General features: G+C 39.5%; 2 protein-coding genes across 3 annotated transcripts in view; one reads left to right on the top strand and one right to left on the bottom strand.

Moving 5' to 3' along the window:
• The window catches only part of LOC107587956 (serine/threonine-protein kinase LMTK1-like), a 55,939-nt gene that overhangs the window by 3,572 nt on the left and 27,904 nt on the right, over positions 1 to 24,463 (bottom strand). Inside the window, exons 3-13 of one of the 2 annotated variants that reach the window (XM_016275935.1) lie at positions 18,559 to 18,700; positions 10,978 to 11,057; positions 10,595 to 10,713; positions 10,311 to 10,398; positions 9,056 to 9,189; positions 8,650 to 8,734; positions 8,420 to 8,541; positions 7,681 to 7,830; positions 3,145 to 6,454; positions 2,868 to 3,012; positions 2,593 to 2,793 (exon numbers count right to left, since the gene is read on the bottom strand). In XM_016275935.1, the coding sequence (XP_016131421.1) occupies positions 2,593 to 2,793; positions 2,868 to 3,012; positions 3,145 to 6,454; positions 7,681 to 7,830; positions 8,420 to 8,541; positions 8,650 to 8,734; positions 9,056 to 9,189; positions 10,311 to 10,398; positions 10,595 to 10,713; positions 10,978 to 11,057; positions 18,559 to 18,700 (4,576 nt within the window). Of the gene's footprint in view, positions 1 to 2,592; positions 2,794 to 2,867; positions 3,013 to 3,144; positions 6,455 to 7,680; positions 7,831 to 8,419; positions 8,542 to 8,649; positions 8,735 to 9,055; positions 9,190 to 10,310; positions 10,399 to 10,594; positions 10,714 to 10,977; positions 11,058 to 11,272; positions 11,324 to 18,558; positions 18,701 to 24,463 lie in introns of those variants that run through there. The other variant, XM_016275934.1, reaches the window with a different exon arrangement.
• Positions 1 to 24,463, top strand: part of LOC107587957 (brain-specific angiogenesis inhibitor 1-associated protein 2-like) — a 45,649-nt gene that overhangs the window by 17,985 nt on the left and 3,201 nt on the right. The gene's annotated exons all lie outside the window — the stretch shown is intronic.

Genomic DNA, 24,463 nt, shown 5'->3' with positions numbered 1-24,463 from the left:
AGCCCATGGAACATATTTTCTGCCTCATTCTGACAAGAAGCCACATCAGATCACAAAAGGAAGCATTTGACTGGTGTTGTGGAGTAAAAAGGTTATAATGTTCTCTTTTGTTGGACAACAAGTTTAGAAATGTGAATACAAGGAAAGTTTAGCTTTAGGCATTTTAATGTAAGCATGTTTAGCTTAGTTAGCGGTATCTACCTGCTGCCATCAGAGCAAGTGTAATTGCTGCATTCACGCGCTCCTCGGATGTTCTCATTTGCAGAGTCGTGCAGTGCTTTGAAGTCAGAATGGGAAAACAACATGGACACTCGCGTTACTACAAAGATTTGTTGGATTTGTATTATTAGAGCTTTCCGACTTGAGTTCACGTGCATTTTCTCAGTCTGGAAATTATTTTTCACGTGCGGTGCCGGTGATGATGCTGCTTACATCCGTTTCGGAGAACAAGAGAACAAATATTTCAATCGATCGCTCAGGCATGGCACCGAAATGAGGCACCGAAATCTGCGTTCTGATTCTGTTCTAGTGCATACCGGTTACATAGGTACAGGTGCCATATTGGTACCGGGTTTCGGTACCCAACCCTAATCTAGAGTGACGTAAAATTTGCATGAATTCCGACATGACTGTTCACACTGCGGTCGCATTGCAAAATGTCCGACCTGTATCGGATTTAGTACCACATAAGGAAGTGGCACAAATCGGAATCGAAAAGATCAGATTCCATGTGGTTTGTGCTGTTCACACTGCCATGACAAAAACAGATCTGAGTCACATGTGAGCAAAAAATCAGATTTGGGTCACATTTGCCTGCAGTATGAACTAGGGATGCACCGATACCACTTTTTCCAGTACTCGCCCGATACGATACTTTTATTTTTGGTACTTGCCGATACCGAGTACCGATACCAATATTTTTATTGCATTTGTAAAAATTTTAAATACTGGGTACAGAAACCAGAAGAGCATGTATAATGTTAGTTGGTTAACTTCATCTATCAAATAGATACAGTCAAACCAAAATTTATTCAGACACCTTCAACATTTCTCACATTATCACAGTTTATTCGCTATAGTTTAGAAAATGGTAATACAATATAACAAGAACTCAGAGTTAAACTGTGTCAGAACAAATTCAGCTTGATAATGTTAGATAACTTTGACAGAAAGGTATGTAATAGATTACAATCAACCAAAAATTAGACAGCTGTTAGTATGTATTTAGTATTTACACAACTATCAATACTTAGACGGGCAACCCTTAGCCTTAATGACAGACTGTAGTCTCCTGGGCATGCTGTCACCCAGCTTCATGCAAACCTGAACTTCAATTTTTTTTTTTCCCCAGACTCGGTCTGAATAATTTTTGGTCAGTTCAATTATCAGTTTTACTGGTAATCCACTGTATGAAGAAATGTTGGGTATAATTTGTCACAGTTTACTTTATTTTGCTATCCTCACTTACATAAATGAACTATAGTGTCCTGCACCCACTAGGAAAAAAATATAAAAAATGTAATCTGGTCTCTGAATAATTTTTGGTTTGACTGTATATCCTTTGGTTATTTTCACACTTAATTATGACCAATAAAATGTATTTTACAAGTTTTTGTTACTTTCACTGTTGATTTTTTTTGCTCTATGGTACATCATCTTTAATTTAATAGCATTAGAGCTGCTCCATTGCAGCGGCTTAGTACTGTAATCACGCACTTTGCTGTAATAATGCAGGGAACCACTCGTTATAAATCTCCTAACTGTGATATTTTCAGAAATAGAAGTTGCATTTTTTTTTCATCGGAAACGTGCTGCGATTTATTTTCCAAAGCCACTCATATAATGCAGAAACACCCAAGCAAGCAAAACACGCGTAACGCGTGCACGTATCTGTACTGGTGCAGAATGAGAGGAACAAGTAGTGCAGCCTAGCGCATTATACACAGGCTGCTAGATTCACTTTCGCCAGAAAGTCGTGTATGCCTAAGGTTAAAAATAAATGACGTTTATAGTGAATGCCCCTACAAATGGTCATATTTTTACGATTTAGTTTTAATCCAAATGATGCGTGTGCTAAGTGAGTGAACATCAAAGATCACACAACAGAATTTCTCTCTCTCTCTCTCTCTCTCCCCCTACCGTTAAGTAACTTGTGCATTGTTTTACTTGTTTTTGACGTATCCGACCGAACTACAAACTTTCCAGTAATGTCTGTGAGAAAGGTATATTCACTCGACAAGCTCGCGCATCTGCACCGCCGCGCACTCAATCCACTCAGCGTGTGTTGCTTATCAGCTTGCACACATCAGCTATACAGTAAATACTGAATGTTTAACATTATATTCATTGCATACATATACTTCGTAGACATCCTTAATCTCTAATAACTGCATTCTGCTGTCTGTTGTTCTGTTGTCGGTGTTTCATGTTTCTGAATATGGCACTTAACACATGCTGTGTGGTATCTGCGTTTGGTATCGGGGCATTTTAACGAGTACGAGTACAGGAGCACAGTATTGGGCCCGGTACCGATACCAGTATCGGTATCGGTGCATCCCTAGTGTAAACGTAGCCTATGTTAGCAGAACTGACCTCCAATGGAGTCCATGTCAGAGTCAGACACATGCGTAATGGAAAAACGAGAGACACTAAATCGGGAAAGCGGTGGTGCTGGTTTTTCATCTGGAGACTTGACGGGAGAGTTGGGTGGTGTAGCAATCTCTTCAGAGCTAGGTTCTGATGTTGAAGGGCTTTGAATCAATGGAAAATCATCTTGCCACTGAAATGCCCCACCTGTTTAGGGTGAGAGGCTTGTGAAATGTCACTAAACAAGAGGAAATACCCAGGAATTGTTATTGAACACTTACTTTCTTCTGAGACATTCCTTCCTGGTGATTCCTCAGGGGTAGTGACCCTATCCTGGGGTTGTGGCAGCTCCCCCTCTGAAGCCTGGCCATTGGGTTCTTCATCCACAGGAAAACTGTAGTCCCCAAGCTCACCTGTGGGGCTCTCCTGAATCGATACACAGCAAGACACAGGCTGTGAGTCATATTAACACTGCACAAATCAATGTATTTTTCTGAAATGAAAATAACATGCTTCTTAAAGCACTACCTCAATACTACAAGATATAATTCTACAAACCTGATCAAACAGAAACACAGTGACATCATCAAAGAATGACACTGCTTTTTTCTTGCTCTCCAGCTCATCGCAGAAGGATTGTGTAAGTAAGGAGGGCATTTTGAGGAGGCTGCGTAGATGCCGTGCACTGCTACGATCGCTCACAACGACAGGCACCACAGGGAACTCTTCATCGCTCTCATCACTCTGCTCCTGTATGCTGTAGCTACAAAGTTCTTCATCAGACTCATCACTATCCTCTGAATCCTCCTCATCCACCTCCTCTCCATTCCCCAGTGGAGCTGGAACATCTAGGTCTTCTGGCAAGGCTGGAAGAATATTCTCCAAGGATTCATCACGCTTTGGTTTTGAAATTGCTGAACCTATGCCACCTTCCTCCACTGAATCTTCCATTTCCTCGTTGTTTCCTTCCCTTGGAAGCTCCGGATTGTCCACTTTGTTACAGGCCTCTTGCTCCTCTGCTTGGATTATCTCCCCACTGAAGTCTACTATGGTAGAGTCTGAGCCTAGTGACTCTGCTGAGGAAAAATCTCTGGTGTCTCTGTTAACCTGCTCCTCCACACCTGAGGCCTCCTGTGTTGTGGAAGAGCCTTCAGACACTGCTGAAGAGTAGCATTCAGAGTTTGGTTCCTCTCCAGAGTTATCAGATTCCAGCCCAATACCATCATCTGGAGTTGACTCCTTGGTCAAGCAACCCCCCATCTCTGGAGGAAAGGGCGAAAGCATAGATATCATTGGAACCGATGCAGATGATGGACAGAGAATTGGGTTTGTCTTTTTAAGACACAATTGTTTATCATTAAGGGCATCACTGTTGTCCTTTGGCACAGATATGTAATTTCCTTTCTCACTCTCCATGCTACATCCCTCTCTCCCAAATGTCTTTTCTGAGCCCTCCTTTTCTGCTTTGAGGTCAAAGGCATCATCCTCATCTTGGCGATTGAAGAACATGTGGACCCCTTCACTGGGGCTCTTGTCATTCTCCATGTCATAGTCAGAAAAATAAGCAGAGTCTCTGTACTGATTCCTCTCACCAAGGCTGATCAGCGGTAGATGACTGCTGGATGGATGCAGGAGCATTACATTGACATCTTCATCTAGATCCATCTGGAGCAACATGTCACACTCGTCTGATTCTACACTAGTGCTAAGGGCTGGATTCCCTTCAAGGTCTTTCAAGATAAACTCTGGGGATTCATTATTCTCTGTGTCATAGCCACTGTCTAAGGATTTTGGCTGAATGGACGTGTGGTAACTATCAGGGCTGAAAGCCTCACATGGACTGCTGCTAGAGGCAAGATTAATTGTGTCCTCGCAGTGTCTGGAGCCAGTCTCTCTCTGCAGTGTTCTAAGAGTTAGGTCAATATTGCCCACCTCTGCATAGTCCAAGGTATAATCTGCTAATACTCCAGAGGGGGTGTCCATGCAGTCATCGCTGCAGTCATTAATTTCCACTAGACTGATACTGGAGTGGTCGGGCACCATTCTGCCGTCTGTCAAATGGCTACACTCTGAGACAGTCTTAGATAGATCCGTAGGGCGTGACACCATTTTTACACAAACTCCAGCAGAACTGTCTGTCCGAAGTTTCAGTTTTTGTGCAGGGGATATCCTTGTCTCAAGCAACACGTTTTCTTTAGTCACTACCAGCTCTGATGGAAGAGTTGATGGATTCATTCTGCAGCAACCTCCTACATGGAAGTCTGATGTATTGTTTTTGATATGTTTATGAGCAATGTTCTTCTGCAGTGTATGAATAGGCTGACTTTCTGTGACAGAATGACATTTGGAAGATGATTCAACATCCTGAGTACTTTCAGGGCTTAAATGTAGGTATTCACCACCCTCTGAGTCAGCGTGAGGTTTACTAGCGGTGGGCATACTCTCCGTGGCTTCCATGTATGAGTCTTTGAGAGAATCGATGGAATAATATGTGCAACTGTTGCTTGTCTTCAGCGCTCTTGATTTCAAATTCCCGACTTGAGAAGAGGGTGTCGGGTGACGTAAATCAAGGTATGCATCTCGAAAACCCACAGCTTGTGTATGATCACTTAAACTGTTGTTGTTTGCTGAGTGGTTGGAGTTCCAATTAGTTAACATGTTCTGAGAAAACAGATCTTCATCATCTTCTGAATCAGCACTCCCCCTGCCCAAAAGAAGGCCATCACCGGCATCAATATCAATGCTCATGTAGTGGGGTCTGGGCATGCTCTTTTCTAAGGGGCCCATCATGTCATAATAGGCCTTATTGGCCATACTTCTTTCTACAGTTCTCTGGTTAGACTCAAGGTATGGGTCACAATGTGCCAAGCCGGGACTACTAAGAGAGACTGAAACTCTAAGTGGGCTTTCCTTTACCACCTCCAGTCTATGGCAGAGGCTTCCCGACCCTCTTCTCTGCTGATAAGAGTCTGAACCATGCCCTCTTATCAAATTAACAACTGGCCCTGCTTGACTTGGTGACTGTTCACACTGTAAATTGTGCCTGTCATTGGAAGAAAAATAAACTTCTGACTGGTTTATCTCTACCGAGCTTGGAACTCTTCTTTGGAGTGGATCCATGTTTAGGCTACTATCTGAATCATAATCATTACTGTTGGGTTCTTTAGCTGCTGACCAGTAGGTGTTTGGCTGAGACCCAATGGGGCTCCTTCTGCCTGTAGTGGACAAGCTACTGTTGCTGGCTTCAAGTATTGGGCTGTAATCAAGATTGGTGTCTTCTAAGTTGATGTTGCACTCAACTGGCTCCTCGATGCGGATGTAGTACTCACTACTTACTGAGGGGCTGTGTGCACTTAGCACTGGAACCACACCTGGATGGTCTGACTCATAGTAGGATGGAGAAACCCCAAGAGGGAGGCTCTCACCCTTGCAGCTACCCGTGTAATTGCTAAGAGGGTAATACACATCCTGGTAATGGGGATTATTCTTTCCCAGTGGTCCACTAGCTGAAGAGGAGCAGTAGGGCTGCTCAGCTCGTGCCTGCTCCCATTTATACTCAAAGTTGAGCCCCTGGCTGGTCTCAGTTACTGTCAATATATCATCCCCATTCTCAGATTGGAAGCTGTCTGCCAAAGAGAAGTGTTCAAGTAGAGGAAATGAAGAAGAAGTAGAAGAGGCTACTTCAGGTGCAGGTGTCCTGTGAGAGCTGCTGGAGCCCAGACTTGGCCTGAGAGAGTTCCAGCGCTTCTCAAAGTCCTCCTCAGCCTCAGTTGAACCCTTAGCACACAGGTAGCTTAGCAGGAGATGGACTTCCTCCACAACAGGCCTCTGCTCAGGTTGCAGCCAACAGAACTGCATTACTTCATACCTGCTCACACACAACAGAAAAGCAAATATTTTAGACTATAAACTAAAATTTATGAGAAACACCACTGGTTGACTGTAAAGGATTAGAATAGAATAGGGACAAAAACTATGTTTTAGTATAATTTGCTAATACTTTATTAGCGGGGTCTCCAACCCTGTTCCTGGAGAGCTACCATCCTGTAGATTTCAGCTCCATCCACACCTGAACCAGCTAATAAAGGTGTTCAGGGTTACATGATAATTACAGGCAGGTGTATTGGAGCAGGGTTGGAAATGACAGGGTTGGAAAAGGACAGTAGCTCTACAGGAGCAAGCCCTGTTGAAAAAAACAGCATATGCTGGTTAGTTATGTTTTGAAGCATGGCTGCTGGTTTAAGCTGGTCTTTAGCTGGTCATGAGCTGGTTTAAGCTGGTCCTTAGCTAGTCATGTGCTGGTCCTAAGCTGTTCCTAAGCAACTAGTTCCTGCTCAGGACCAGCTTAGTACCAGCACATGACCATCTTAAACCAGCTCATGACCAGCTAAGGACCAGCTTAAACCAGCTCATGACCAGCTAAGGACCAGCTTAAACCAGCTCATGACCAGCTAAGGACCAGCTCAAACCAGCAGCCATGCTTCATAACATACCTAACCAGCATATGCTGTTTTTTTTCAACAGGGAGGTTGGAGACCCCTGCTCTATTATCAATGCTCTATTATCTTATTGTTATATGAGTACTTAAAAATGGATGCTAGTATGGATGATAGCCAGAAACCCATCTGTGATGTTTTGAAATATGGACAGTTTAGCATGATAGTAGCCTTGCAGTCTTAAAGTAGGGTCACTGATTGTTTAGTATCCTGTGGGGAATGGAGTGGTATACTTGTACGCATGACTGCTCTTGATTAAATGGACAATGATTGGAGTGTGTGGGGGTAAAATGAATGACTGTGTGCTTCCAGAACTGGATAAATGTATGATTTATGGCCTTACAGAGGGGGAAATTAATGATTGACCACACTGGATTTGAGGAGTATTGATTTGTTGGTCCTGCCAGAGGAAATGGCAGTGACTGGTGGAGGCACCTGTAGTTGGAAGATATTGATTGCTTTACATGTATTTAAAAGAAAAGTGATTAGTGGGTGTGTCTCTGGAGGGGAACACTGATTGGTTTGGATGTGGTGATTGCGATTGGCAGAACAGGATGGGTGGCTTATAATGATGATTTGGACTTGTGAGACGACTCACCAGCGTTCACACAGAGGCACTTTCAGCAGGGGCTTTGGCAGTTTGAGCTGCTGTTCCTTTACAGCATATGTTAAAACCTGCCTATCAGAATAGTGCCTGTAAGGCTGGTTACCCAGTTCAAACAACTCCCATATCGTCACACCTAGTGACCTGCAAAGTAAAAAAATTATAATAATTAGAACACAGAAACATAAGACACAGCAAAGCGTCTGTTGGTCTGAAATTTATTGAAAGTGCAAAAAGTCTGGAGCTTAATTTTCTCCATATAGCCTATAGTATGTCACAGGGCAGAGGTTCTCAAGCTTTTTTGTTGATTATGCCTTTTTTATTCCAAAGTTTGTAGGAATTTTTCACACAATTAAGAAATATACTTCAGGATATTGTACGCTGCAATTTTTTATTATAAATGTTACCTTTTTGAAAGTTGCTAAGCTTGTGTTTTGTGCTAAAGCTTGTCAAAGCACAGCATTATCCTTGAAAGCATGTGTATCTCCTCTTGAATAAGTTCTGCATGCTAGTTCTGCATTCACCATTTGCAAAATTTGCAACATCCTGATTGTAATACTGAGTTCATCTTTGCGCTCAGGTTGTTTTAGTGCACATATCATGGCATATTTTATATATAGGTTTATCCTCCTGTAAAAAATTGTGCAAAAAAATTGTAATACAATAAACATTGCAATTTAATACAAAGGTTGAGAACCTCTTCCATAGTGTTTTTCTCTGAATTATTTCTCACCAGACGTTGCTGGTCTTGGTTTGGTCCACTATTAAGAGATTGCCATGGACTTCATCAATAAGTTCTGGGGCAATCCAGCGTAGAGGAACCCATATTTGATCTGCTGTCACATAATAGTCATCCTAACAAAGGGAAAGGATGCACTGATATTCAGTAAAAAGAAATACTGAGACAACATCAAAATAATAGCATCAGCATGGCTGCTAACATAAAAGCCTTCATAGACTCACCTTGTATTTGCTGTGGCTGAGGCCATAGTCTCCGATTTTGACTGCCAGCTCTGAGGTCAACAGGCAGTTCCTTAGGGCCAGGTCACTGAGAACAGGACAGAGTGGAGCAATGTTTGCATCATTTATAGTTCCTGTCATTGGCAAACATTCATGACAAACGAAGTCTGCAGTGTCACCTCACATTTTCTTCATGGGTGACTTACAAATAATTGATGATGTGTGTTGAGCAAGGGGTTTTCCCCCAGCAACAAAATCACTGATGCTGGAGTCTGTGACATGTACTCAGGCAGCACCAGGATATTGTTGCCAGGAGACACCAGAGCTGGACGTCCAGTGAGCGGCGGGCTGAAAAATAACAGAGAGAATCAATATGCAGGGAAAAGGCCAAAGGTTAGTGGATCCTCACCTGTGAATGTAATTGTGTTTGTGAAGGTACAGAAGACCAGAAGCAATCTCGCATGCCATCCGCTGAAGGATCAAAGGGTCAGGGGTCATTGAGTCTGCTGCCCGACAGCTAAGGAGATATCCTTTAACATCTCCCTGTATAAAGTAAACAGCATTCTTAAGAACAGCACAATAATGCTAATTTGTGTTATAGTGAGCAACTGTAATTCTGGTACCACTGTATCAGTTTGTAACTGTGCAAATGCACAATTTCTAATATGACCAGCAGAGGGAGCATTAAGCTGTATAATTAACACTATGCTAAGCACCATCCCCCTTGGATGCTCAGACCAGCTTTACAGAAATGAATAGGAAATGTCAGTGAACAGCATGTTTTTCAGTTAAATGTGCTCCTAAATTGGTAAAAATGGAGGGAATGTTATTCTTTTCTGTCTTGGAATGAAACAAAGCAATGCTGTTTTTCTTAATTGCATTGTTGAATTATGCCATATAGTGATTAAACTACTAAAACTGAAATCAGAATCAAGACACACCACAATCTAAAAAAAAACTAATTTGATGAGCTGTTTTTAATGTTATGACAACATCCTCCTTATGGTACTGTGAAATCTTTAGTTATCATTACTTATAGTACATATTAAACAATAAATAGATTACATTGTAGGAATGGTATTAACATTACTTGGAGAAAATGTAGATGTTCTTATAGATGTTGCTTGTGCATTTGTGAATGAGGGTGACCGTCTAATACACAGCATGAAAGTGGTCAAATACTACATGCATTCTCTCTGTGTTCCTTATGTCACTATTATACTGAAGGTGACCTGGCAACAAAGTTTTAACTTTAATTTTGTAATATTTTGGATTTAAAAACCCAAAACCCAAAGCCACAGATTCTCCATAGACTTAAATGAGAAAAGAACAAAAGTCTGATTATACGCTATGGTAAGAGTTGCTAATCTCAGATTGGTCAACATTTTGAAGGCGTGGCTTAAAAAAGGGTCAACTGAACACCCCACCACAGCCACTTGGACTCAAAAACTCATGCGGTTTGTAGTTTCTTGTTCTCAAAACTATACTTAGTAAATAAAGGGGATGCTACTTCAATACATTGTGTAATAATGGATATAGTGTAAAAATGGCACTTCATGTCAAGAAGATTGCTGACTGATAGTAGAGACTCTACAGGGTCATTAGACCAACTCAGAGTATGCACTGAAGACGGTGAGTGAAGCGTCTGGTGCTCAGTGGCTTACCAGGGGGCAGTGCTCCATAACCAGCAGGTAGGGTGTGATTTCTGAACACTGGGACAGACACTGCAGGAGGGCTGGATGCTGGAGCACCCTGTGGGATTCACACACTCAGACATCAAAACACTGCTCATATGAGAAACCGTTTAGTTACACATTCCAAATAAGAGCTATCGTTAATGTTGCTTCAGTTTGTGCCTCCAAATTAGATGTACTGACAAAAAATGGCATATGTTTTAGCATACAGCATAAGATGAGTAAAAAAATGGGATAAGAGGAAAGGTGTGTACCGGTAAGGCTGGACCTCTTCCAGGAACTGCATCTGCTCCTGTACACTGGCACTGGCCTTTAGCTCCTTAACCACCACCTGTGTGGTACTGAGTCCAGCATTCACCTCCCCCAGCAAAACCTGAAAGCCAGCCCAAACCGCACATTAACATGGCTCACACCTGCCACCTGTGAAACTAGCAGCACCGAATTAAAGAGAGTGAACACTTGATGTGCAATTTATCTGTTAACTGTTTGCTTAACGGTAGCTCATAATGAGATTACGACAACATTTTGCATACACTGTACTGTGTACAATATCAAACCAAAGAGTAGGGTACTCAAAAAACACTGCTATTTTCTCAGCGCCACATTACGGTATTGTTTGAGTTATAAAAGGCCTCACCTTGCCAAACCAGCCCTGTCCCATTTCTTTGATGTAGAGGAGGCTATGGCGTCCGAGATCTGTAGACTTCAGCAGCTGAACTGAGGGAAACAGAGAGAAAACATACATTCAGACTTGGCGTACAAATGGATGAACTGAATGCACAATGCGTGGTTTGAAAGTGGGCAAACATCAAGAAAGAGTGCGCAATATCCAGGGAGGCACACCCACAAGAACCATGGCTATCTTAAACTACCTCATCAAGGATTTAAAATGAAAGAAAATTGACACAAAACTTTAGACACTCTGGTCCCACCTCGAACCATCATAATTCAGCAGAAAAGCTCAGATGTTGAATATACAGACGAAGTGCGGCTTTCTTTGTCTGGCAAGAAACCGTAGGATGAAGGTCCAATGACGCAGTGGAATGAAGGTGCCGTTCTTCTCCGGTTCTCCATGTCTCCATTCACACACCAGGGGTTTAACCCTCCAAGCCCTCGGACAGCTGAGAAAGCAGCCCTGTCTGTCTCCCTTCCCAGAAACAGAGCGCATCTCCTTGCGCTGAGATACTGCGTCCCACAACATTCCCATAATGCACCCGGCTGGAACTCACAGCTGGAGCCAACTCAACTTGAAGCTGCGGTAAACCTAGCGGCTCCTGCTGAGATCGGTGTTTTAAGTGCCAAGTGTCCCACCAGGATATGGATGTATGTCCGCAGCGCAGCTCGGCACATGGCAAATGCGTCTGCTCACGCAGGCAATGCCATGAGCACATAATAACCCTCGCTCCTCTGCCCCCTTCCCTCTGTCTGTTTCAGCAAGACTATGGAGGCAATTGTAAACAAATAAAGCACTGTGAGCAGCAGAAAGACCTCTGTCATTAACACGAGCCCCCCACACACCTCCTCCTGCGCTACCAGCAGGTCTCACAGTGTGCATGTGTGCGCCTCACAGACCCATCCCTGTATTAATGCACTAAACTGTTCTCCTCCTCTGCAGCGTTCCAGAAGCTTCTCATTCCAGCCCCTCACACTCCCCGCCTCAGTTACATTGTGGCTTTTGTCCGCAGAGCAGCAACGCCTGGTACCCCAGTACCAGCCCAGACACAAGGCCCATTCTCTGCCGCTCAGCAGTACCAGCCCAGACACAAGGCCCATTCTCTGCCACTCAGAGCCAGGATTGTCACAGCAATGACCCCCCCATTTCTGACACACAACTATCTCTCTTTTCTTTAGCAGACTTGAACTGGCCTTTTATATGATTTCTGTGGAATCTGTGAGTTGTGCATTCCCGTCCCACTCCTGGCATTCCCAGAGCAGCCCTGGGCCATGTTAAAAATGCATTAAAACGCAGCACGAGAAAATCTAGACTAGTCTACGATTGCACATTGACTAGAAAATAAATTCTACTTAATATGTCGACAAAAGACTTCAGACAGAGTAAAATTGCCAACTTAAATGGATAAGGGGATTTCAAAAGTGCTAAGATGAATTTTATTATGTGAACTTCCAATATGGAAGAGAAAATATACATACTGTACATTTTTTATTACAGTATGTATTATTAGTTATTATAATAAATAATAAAAGGCCACTCTAAAATGTGCAGTTTTATCACATAGCACAATGCCACAGATGTCGCAAGTTTTGAGGGAGCGTGCAATTGGCATGCTGACTGCAGGAATGTCCACCAGAGCTGGTGCCCGTGAATTGAATGTTCATTTCTCTACCATAAGCCGTCTCCAAAGGCGTTTCAGAGAATTTGGCAGTACATCCAACCGGCCTCACAGCCGCAGCCCCCGTGTAACCACACCAGCCCAGGACCTCCACATCCAGCATCTTCACCTCCAAGATCGTCTGAGACCAGCCACCCAGACAGCTGCTGCAACAATCGGTTTGCATAACCAAAGAATTTCTGCACAAACTGTCAGAAACTGTACATTATGTATGATGGTGTTGATTCTGGTATAGAACTAGCATGGTACTTAAACAGGGTTGGCTAAATTACAGTATTTATTATGCAAAAGTAGATTGTGAGAAAATGTGCCAATCGTATTATATATATTAGGAAGGATGGCATGTATTATTTACATCTAAGAGAAAGATAAAGAACATGGAGTGGACAAGTCAAGATGAGCATGAATTTATTGTTAAAGAGTGCTGTTTGGCAGAACGCTAAGCTATTTTAACAGCTTCAAATTTGTCTAATAAAAATTTAGCGATGCAACTTTTGCCGATTTGTCTTTTGTTGTTCGGTCAAGTGCATAATGTGAAGTTGTTTTTTGAACAGATGACATTTATTTAATACACAGAATTTACTTTTGAATCTTTTGTCCATCAGGATAAAAATACAACTTAATCTAATCAAATGTGGTAGCTTTAAAATACTATAATTTAATTTGCTAAATCACAACAAAAAAAGTTGGCATTACCACATGGTTATTAAATATATAAACAATTTTTGCTTAACTTCTTGCTAAATTAAAGTATCTATGAAATAATTTATCCATAATGGAAAAAGTTACTAATATTTAATTTGAAGAATTTACATGCAGTCCCAGTGATTAGAAAACAGTCCTATCAATTTCCAATGGACAAAATTAAATCCTGCATTTTTTCTCAATCGAGAAACCATTTCACTCAGATGCACAACGCTACAGGGAGGAACTGAAGGCCACAATTTCCATTTCATGTTGACTTTATATTGGGATGTATACATTTACAATTATATAAAGTGACAGAGTGATATAGGATTTGTTCCTATAGCTCAACAACTGGTAGAGCATGGTGCTAGTAATGATAATATTGTGGGTTCCTCGAGGTCTACTGTCCTGCAGAGTTTAGCTTCAACCCTAAACAACCAGCAAATCAAGGTTATTATAGACAGGTGAGTTTGATGAAGGTTAACTCTGCAGGACAGTGGACCTTGAGTGCCAGAGTTGAGAAATCTGCATTAAACGCTCTGTAAGCTGCTTTGAATAAAAGTCTCAGCTACTTGAATAAGCACAATGCAAATGTCTACAGTAGGCATTTTAGGGCCATAAATGTGATCCCCTCTTTCTCTGATTCTCCATGCTCAACCTCTTCCAGACTGAAGCTTATGTCAAGGAAAACCTGTAAATGTAGCTTGGGAGTGAAAAAACACCAGGGACATTCGTATGTGGGGGTTTTTACTTCATTGCATTCAGTCAAGTGTTAATTTCCGGCTCTTTGCATTAATACAACACGCAGGAGGATGAAGAGGGGGAGGACGGAAAGGGAGCGGTTCAACCATGACCGAGCCCTTCTTAATATCACGAGGGACTCAGTGCTACCCTCTCGCTCTGCAACACCTGGACCAATCACATGGCCGTAACCATGGGCGACGAACAGTTCAGAAGCTATTGGCTGGCTCCTAAAATTCTATTGTCCAATCTGTGCCTGTGTTTCAAGCCAGCATCCCGCTGTCTCCCCCACCCTCCCCTGATGCTCTACACAGACAAGAGAGCGTGAGTCATAGGGAGAAAACCTGACGTGCACGGCTTCTCCCACCGCCAGCTTCCACAGTCAGCCACCGAGTGCCTGGATTTGACTTGATGCAAAATCAACTGTAGTACATTTTTATCATTCCTGAAGAACATGTTAATGTTGTCTGCCTGTGTAAAACTTACTGCCGTTGTGGCCAGGCATTTTGAGCAGTTGCCAGGGTGTTCCTATGTAGTTGGTAAGGTTTTCTGCATTGGTATGCAGTTTCTCGGGTGTCCTAAGTGGTTATTAGGTGGTAATTAAGTGGTAATTATTTTTCAGATCTGAGGCCTCATTTATAAAACGTGCATACGCTCAGATTTGATCTTAGAGTGTGTGTGTGCTTAAATCCACGCCAACGCTCATATTTGAAAAAACTGGCTTTGACGTGGAAAAGTGCTTAACATCACGTCAGGGTCTGAGCAGACGTACGCACTTTTTCTTGTTCGGGTACGGCAGGTTATTTAAAATGTAAGCTGTTCTTGCAGCTCGCTGTTCTAAATTAAAGAATTTGGATGATGACTGGTGATCTTTTACATGCTAATGACATTAATTAGGAGTCGTTTACAAGGCAGAGAGCTGAAACCATTCAGTTGCGTGCAAGTTCAAGATCGTTTGCGATTCATAGATTTCACATCTGAAAAACACGTATGTGCGTTTTCTGTACGTACGTTCATTTTATGAATCACATGTAGGCCTACGCCTATTTGAGAGATGATCGTAAAATCAATTTTATGGTTGATGGTTTCTGCTCAACATTTTATAAATGAGGCCCCTGATCTTTAGGACTGGCTGTCATTTTGAGGGTAATGAAATTGGATGCATTTGTTCAAACAATGTGGCCAAAATGGACTTGTTCATTTATTCTCTACATAGTAAACATCACATGGCATATGACAATGGAGCCAAAATTAGTGTATTTGGACACAGACAATATTGGGCACTTTCAATTATGTTACAGACACATTATGCCTCAAATTACTGTTCAGACTGGGGGGAAAATGTTAATATGGGACTGAATCAGGTTAATAAACATCATGTGTTTTTTGGTGTTTAGGCTACAAAAATGCTAGAGGCATTGTTAATATTTTGAAAGAAGTCTGTTATGCTCACCAAGGCTGAATTTATTTGACCCAAAATACAATATAAACTAATATTTTGAAATATGGTTACATTTTAAGTTTGTGTCTATTTAATTTTTGATATTTGATTGATGTTTCAAAATGTAATTTATTACTTGTGTGACATGATTCTTCAGAAATCATCCTAATGTGCTGATTTTTCTGCTCAAGAAACATTTATTATTATTATCAGTGTTGAAAACAATGAAAACAATCTTGAAAACTACTTAATATTTTCACATTCATATATGGTCATAGAGGTCTTTCTGCTTCTGTATATTCATATATTTTGTTTCTGCCGCAGCAGCAACGTAGCAGATCTATTCCGCCAAGACCAAATACATTAACATGTACATGTACAGTTGTCATGACAGAAATGATTTTAATCATTCTAATATGCTGATTTGCTACTCAAGAAACATTTCTGATTATTATTATCATTGTTGAAACTGTGATGAATTTTTTTAGGATTATTTTATGAAAGTAAAGGTCAAAAGAAGAGCTATTTTTGGCCTTTTTTTGTCTTTATTACGACAGGACAGTATTTAGACAGGAAGGGAAAGATCCGCAAGCTGGGACTCGATCTTTGGATGCCCGAAGCGCAGCGGCGCTATATATTGGGGCTATTGTCGCTGACATTAAAATCTTTTATAACCTTACTGTCTTTACTGTCACTTTTGATCAATATAATGCAGTCTTGCTGAATAAAAGTATACATTTCTTTAAAAAAAAAAAAACTTTTCTTGATAAGTAATGTGTTTTACAAAACCTTCAACCTAAAATATGTGCATAAGCCCTTGTTGGTTGCCTTAGGAAGCACTACTAAGATATCAATATCTTCTAAAGAGATGAAAATCTACAGTTGATTTGGTTTTCGGACGCATCTGTTTCAGATCTGTTGTAATATTGCTGTTAAAAACATCTTCATTTCCATATGTACTCTCCAGTGCTTCCATGCATTGATAACTTCCTTTCCTTTCTGCAGTCCAGTTCACATGCATCCATCATGCCAGGAGTCCTCTGGGCCGGTCTCACGCGCATTATGCAACTGACAGATGTGTGTTCTGCTTCCAGAGACGGTTCGGTCTCCACCCCTCTCTGCACTGTGAGAACATAAACAAGGCCACTGCTCTTTTTCCAGAACCACCCGTTCACAATGGGCACAGTCCTGTTCTTTATTCTTCCTGTCACAAGCCAATTAGGAATGTGAAGGACAAATATCAGCGTAGTGTGAAAAAATTACAAAAATGCAACCAGCAATCTTCTTTGCAATGTGTTACAGTGATGAGCTATAAACACCAAAGTTAACACAGGCAGTAGGTCTAATCTAAATCATGTTTTCCATTAAAAACATGCCTCCTCATGATTGTCACCATGACCAACACTCATTCCATTTCAATTGCATTGCTTTGCATTTTCAATACATGGAAAAGAACAGTCAGTGCATTATTCAAAACATCTCCTTTTGTGAATAATAAATAAATAATGACCAAAACCGTGCAGATTCTTACATGACTTGCTGGGCTGTTTGGACACAGGTAGTGAGACCTCCGTGAGGGGCAGGATATAAACCTCGGGGTCATTCTGAGAGCTGGGGGAGGCTAAAGTGGAAAGGTCAGCTTGGCCCTCTTCCCCCTCCGTATTTTCAAACTCCTGCAGGGAACAAAAGCACACAGAGACTTCAAATAAATGCTCTCTACTGTAATATATCTTAAAATGCAATTTATTCATGTATTGGCAGTAGCAAGTCTCGGTACTTGCTCTGCCGCAGCAGCAACGTAGCAGATCTATTCCGCCAAGACCAAATACATTAACATGTACATGTACAGTTGTCATGACAGAAATGATTTTAATCATTCTAATATGCTGATTTGCTACTCAAGAAACATTTCTGATTATTATTATCATTGTTGAAACTGTGATGAATTTTTTTAGGATTATTTTATGAAAGTAAAGGTCAAAAGAAGAGCTATTTTTGGCCTTTTTTTGTCTTTATTACGACAGGACAGTATTTAGACAGGAAGGGAAAGATCCGCAAGCTGGGACTCGATCTTTGGATGCCCGAAGCGCAGCGGCGCTATATATTGGGGCTATTGTCGCTGACATTAAAATCTTTTATAACCTTACTGTCTTTACTGTCACTTTTGATCAATATAATGCAGTCTTGCTGAATAAAAGTATACATTTCTTTAAAAAAAAAAAAACTTTTCTTGATAAGTAATGTGTTTTACAAAACCTTCAACCTAAAATATGTGCATAAGCCCTTGTTGGTTGCCTTAGGAAGCACTACTAAGATATCAATATCTTCTAAAGAGATGAAAATCTACAGTTGATTTGGTTTTCGGACGCATCTGTTTCAGATCTGTTGTAATATTGCTGTTAAAAACATCTTCATTTCCATATGTACTCTCCAGTGCTTCCATGCATTGATAACTTCCTTTCCTTTCTGCAGTCCAGTTCACATGCATCCATCATGCCAGGAGTCCTCTGGGCCGGTCTCACGCGCATTATGCAACTGACAGATGTGTGTTCTGCTTCCAGAGACGGTTCGGTCTCCACCCCTCTCTGCACTGTGAGAACATAAACAAGGCCACTGCTCTTTTTCCAGAACCACCCGTTCACAATGGGCACAGTCCTGTTCTTTATTCTTCCTGTCACAAGCCAATTAGGAATGTGAAGGACAAATATCAGCGTAGTGTGAAAAAATTACAAAAATGCAACCAGCAATCTTCTTTGCAATGTGTTACAGTGATGAGCTATAAACACCAAAGTTAACACAGGCAGTAGGTCTAATCTAAATCATGTTTTCCATTAAAAACATGCCTCCTCATGATTGTCACCATGACCAACACTCATTCCATTTCAATTGCATTGCTTTGCATTTTCAATACATGGAAAAGAACAGTCAGTGCATTATTCAAAACATCTCCTTTTGTGAATAATAAATAAATAATGACCAAAACCGTGCAGATTCTTACATGACTTGCTGGGCTGTTTGGACACAGGTAGTGAGACCTCCGTGAGGGGCAGGATATAAACCTCGGGGTCATTCTGAGAGCTGGGGGAGGCTAAAGTGGAAAGGTCAGCTTGGCCCTCTTCCCCCTCCGTATTTTCAAACTCCTGCAGGGAACAAAAGCACACAGAGACTTCAAATAAATGCTCTCTACTGTAATATATCTTAAAATGCAATTTATTCCTGTGATGCAGAGCTGAATTTTCAGCATCATTACTCCAGTCTTCATTCTAATATGCTGATTTTATGCTCAAGAAACATTTCTGATTATTGTCATTGTTAAAACAGTAATACTTTTTTCAGGATTCTTTGTTGAATAAAAAAATCATTTGAAATGAAAAAAATAAATAAATAAATAAATGGCACAATTCAAACACAAGCAGAATATTCAGCTCGATTACTTTATGCATACTGTGAAATTAATATGGAATTTGAATGGTCTCTTTTGTCACAGTGTGGTGGCTGATGAAAGGCTCTCTTGTGGGATTTTCTTTGTTATGAATGCTGGATGCCACATTTTGGAAATTGGGCAATCATCTGCTTGGACCCAATAACCTATCCAGCTCCCACAGCTCCACATGCTGGCTCATACTCACACATTGTGACTATTGTTGAGCATCTGTGTTGGGGAATTGGAGTACTGAATCTGTGCCATAACCAGCATGAATTCAATTCCTGTATTTGATCCGAATTTGGATTGGGGTAGTAAACTGGATGCATAACTAATTTGCATTTAAAGCAAGTAATATTATATATTAATAATCAGTAGTCTAAATAAATTATATTTAATATGTGTTAAGTTGTACAGTATGTGTAAAGCACTAAATTAAAGCTTCTAGGAATGCCCTACTGTTTCTTACTGGTAATTCATAGTTTTTACTTGCAAAAACCACACATTTTACAGTATGTTACTTTAAATTACATATAATGCAAGGTTAACATTTACAATTTTTCACTGTACATGGTAAGGTGAAAAAACACTATAACGCCCACTGTATCATATTTAAAGCACAAATATCATGATCAAAAGTTTGCTAAAAAAACCTGCAGTACATGATCCACATCTGTTTGATGGCCTTTTATTGTCATTGTAAAAGTGCCCCCCTTCAGGTTGTGGCTTTTGAGAAACATTTATTAGTTCATCTCTCAATCATCATTGCATTGCATTAAACTATTCCCGCAATAAAAACTAAAGAGCTTTGATCATAAAAGTAAGCATTTAAATGTAATCTTGCTAAGATATATTATTGGGAGATATAAAGTGACAGCTGATATTTATATGCATTTTATGTAAGTAGTCTGTTATACTCATAAATTCTCTTTGATTTACCTTTACAAACTAAAATCATAATGCATACTTAAATATCAGCAACTGCACCAAATTTTGCTCTGCTTGAGCCTCTGAATAAAACCGAGGTGTCTTTTTCCTCCTTGAATTTGATCTCCATATTCTCCTATATCAGACAATATGAGCAATAAAGGCCTGATGTATCAAATATGATTAAAAAAAGCTTACATGCAAACCTCTTTTAGATTTTAGAAGAGTTCAGATGCAAAAGCCTTTAAGTGCCTTTTGACATTTTCTTCTAAAATGAGCATTTTTATCAGGCTCTTATGTTTATGTTCAGTTATTTCACTTCAGTGGCAATACAAAGAACCATTAAAGTGAAATTACTGAACCTACACATACAGTAGGAACCCAATGAGAAAATATAGAGAAAATATACTGTATACCTATATGTAGATTAGATTTTTCAGGATTTACAGGGTTAACAAGTTTTTTTTATGTAGCATTTTTAAAATATTTTATTGAAACATTTTTTTTATTACAGTGTGTGTAAATTTGATGAAATGTGTGGTAGTTAGTTAGTAAGTAACCAGTAGGCTACTGTTATTGGCAGCGCGTTGTAGAAGCAGTTGTGAGCATCTGTTGTGTGACTGTAATGACTGTCAATTCAATTGAAATTCCAATTGCTATTAGCTTTGGCCAATTTAATTTACCTTCCTACAAGCCAGTTCTTCACTTATGACTATTGTCCATGACTATAAGCCCTGTCTTTACCTATAAAAGAGCATTCTCTCTGCCTGCATATCCTCATATTCTTGTCTGCCTTTTTTGCAATGGACAACAACTCTTATCTGCTGCCGTAATGCCTCTCCTATTTTAAGAAGAACAACATTTCTTTATGTAATGTTACAATTGTTCTCTGAAGAAAATAGGATTTGCTGAGGAAGGAAAAAACAGCCATTTCTCATTTCTTCATTTTTTTCAGGAATAGGAAGACCTCTATTTCCTGCATTAAAAGAATTATAATAATAAATTTGACTTTGTGCATTTATTGTGGGACCACTTATTTATTTAATTCTGGTACTTGGGCAGAAAGTTTAAATACATAGTTGTGTGTAGTTTCTATTTGGTTTATAAAATGTAGTCTTCTTTTTCCACTTTAAATGTAAAACAGCTGTAAGAGCAAATCTATACTGAACCGCATCTGCTACTGTGGTGTTTATCATTGGGAGTGGATGTGGCTCGGAGGCAAATTGATGCAATATCATTTAGAACCACTTGAGGGTGCAAAGTAATTTACTTAATTCACACACTCCATCTAAATATTTCATACTTCAATTGTTATTCGTGCATTATGTGTGCATTACTAAAGTGCTAACAGGACATATTTGAAGAGGAGGCAGCAGTTTATCTTTATTCACCAGCAGTCGATAAAAACTTTAATTTGAAGTGAGCTACTGGTTTTCTTGCTTTATGTGGATGCTGGGATAAAGAGGATATGATGAGAGGCTGGGAAATGCTGACCTGCTCCTCTCTGCTGTACCATTTGTGCTCACAGATCTCCATTATATTTACTCTGAAACATAGTGAGAGACATGGCAGCATCTATCATTACTCATTCAGTTTTTTAAGAAAATTATACTTTTGTTCAGCAATGATGCATTAATTTGATGCATATCTGTTTCAAATAAATGCTGTTCTTTTGAACTTTATACAAAATGATTTTTCAAAATTGCAAATAAAACAGAGTATTGGTGTGCATTTTAGAAGATAATACTATTTGCCTACTTCCATTTTCATGATTAATCCGATGTATTACTTACATTTCTTCGTAATTAATGGTGAAATTTACTACCGATTTCTAAGTGAAAATTGGGTAACACTTTATCTTAAGGTGTCCTTGTTACATATGTTACATGTACTTACTATTATAATACCAATAAATTATATATAATTACCTGCAAGTAAACCTAAACTAAACCCTAATCCTAACCCTAACCATATAGTAAGTACAGTACATGTAGTTTATTAATATTACTCAGTACTTAAATGTATAATTACACTATAACAAGGACACCTTAAAATAAAGTGTAACTGAAAATTGTTTCTACACCTATTTTTTTCCCCAGTGTATTAATCCTGAAGAAAAGAGAAAAAAAACATATAATGGTTTACACAAAAATATTAACCAGCACAACTGTTTTCAACATTTCAATTGTAATAATATTTCACAATGTTATGCTATGTATTATGTTACAGTATTATGAATATTTCACAATATTATGTTGTTATGTTATAAATAAATTCAGCCTTGGTGAGTTAAAAAAAATCGTACCTGGGGGTACCTGTATTAGGTATTTATGTTGGTGTTTTATTTTTCATTTTAGCTTATCTTTTTAACAGTAAAGTAAATAATCTTATACAGTACATTTAAATACAATTTGTTTTAATACATGCCAGTACAATTTTGATGAGTCTGACTTTGAGAGAAGTACAATCTGTTCAATCATACATCTTAAGACAGTATGACAGATTGATCATAATGTACCCCTCTACTCCACCTCATCTAATAAGAGACTATTTACAGTGTAGTTACGGCATCTATATCAGCAGGGACTAACTGTTTAAGAGAACTAGTCAAATCTACTCTGACAAATGTCTACTGACATACATAGATATAGTAAAGAGTGTTCAGTTTGATTTTGGCACAGGATGTTGGACCATCATGGACTGCAGCCATACAGTCAGACTCTTCCCAACAAATGCACAATAAGAAGCCCAAACATCTTGATGAAAAGTACGCCAGTGTAAAGCAGCCAACTCATTTCAATTAGACTCCAGCAATGGTTGTAGCTCACTCACTGCACTGGGGAGTGAGGGCTGTTTTCCATTCAGGAAGAGCAGCTGTCTCACTCCATCAGCAGCGTGTGTGCCCGTTCACAATACACACAATCTCTAAAGAGGCTTTAGTCACGTTTAATACCAACACGACTGTGTGTTACAGAGACTGAAAAATATGGAAATATTTGGAACATATGGAAATATGTGGTCTGGCCCCACATGCTGCAGCAAATGCCTTCCACTCCTTGGTAATGCCAGTTAAATCTACACTTTTGTGTTTCTGTTCAGTTACTGAGCATTATTTGAGAGATTTTGTCAGCATGTGTACCCTTACAAAAATATGCTATGGTTCTGCCATGGTACAGTGTAGGGTTATGTGGTACATGCACCATTCAGAATTAAACTGCCTTTTAAATGTCAATTCAGGTCCTGAATTTCAATTAGGGTAGAAAATAGAATGCAGAAATTCAAGGATGCAGAATGTTTTTTAATCTTTTTTTATTTTGTATGTATGAATTTTATTTTATTTATGTATTATATATATATATATATATATATATATATATATATATATATATATATATATATATATATATAAAATACATACATTTTTTAAATACAAATATATATATATATATATTTTTTTTTTTACATTTTTGTCCTTATTTTGATATAATTTTAGAGAAAAGAGTAGAGTGATTAGATTAGATTAGATTAGATTAGATTAGATTAGATTTATTCAACATATTAGGTGCTGAGATCAAACTGTATTAACAATTTCCAAATATTTTTTTAATATTTAGTTTAATTTATTAGTTAAAATTAGGCACAACAGTGCTGTGTGTATATTATATTATATTATATTTCAGTGTATCCAATTTCTGTATTAAATTTTATATCCAATTTCAGTGTATTCTGCATATCAGTCAATAGATATTTTGATTCATTATTCATTGATAACTAGTCAAACTTAGAGGCAATATTATATTATATTATATATTTAATATTTAATAATATTAAAATATATTTAATTTAATATAAATTATATTTAATAATATAAATATATTTAAAATTTTATATTTTCATTGCAAAAACACTTGAACGAGTTGTATTCAACCAAGTCTCAGCTTTTCTCACACAGAACAACCTCCTGGACAGGAACCAATCTGGCTTCAGAAGTGGACATTCGGCCAAGACTGCCTTGCTTTCAGTTGTTGAAGCCCTAAGACTGGCAAGAGCGGCCTCCAAATCTTCTATACTTATTTTGCTGGATCTGTCTGCTGATTTTGATACTGTGAACCACCAGATTCTCCTGTCAACCCTATTGGAAAATGGCATCTCAGGCTTTTGATACGGTGAACCACCAGATTCTCCTGTCACCCCTATTGGAAAATGGCATATCAGGAACCGCACACCAGTGGTTTGAGTCTTACCTCTCAGATAGGTCCTTCAAGGTATCTTGGAGAGGTGAGGTGTCCAAGTCACAGCATCTAGCTACTGGGGTGCCTCAGGGCTCAGTTCTTGGACCACTTCTCTTCTCTGTCTACATGGCATCACTAGGTTCTGTCATTCAGAAACATGGCTTTTCATGTCACTGCTATGCTGATGATACTCAACTCTACCTCTCACTCCATGCTGATGATCCAACGATAGCTGCTCGCATCTCAGCTTGTCTAACAGACATTTCTTGTTGGATGACGGACCATCACCTTCAACTCAACCTGGCTAAGACAGAACTGCT

This window comes from Sinocyclocheilus grahami, unplaced genomic scaffold (assembly GCF_001515645.1).
Source record: "Sinocyclocheilus grahami isolate Dianchi unplaced genomic scaffold, SAMN03320097.WGS_v1.1 scaffold97.1, whole genome shotgun sequence".
NCBI lineage: Eukaryota > Metazoa > Chordata > Actinopteri > Cypriniformes > Cyprinidae > Sinocyclocheilus > Sinocyclocheilus grahami.
This window is presented reverse-complemented; position numbering and strand designations above follow the sequence as displayed.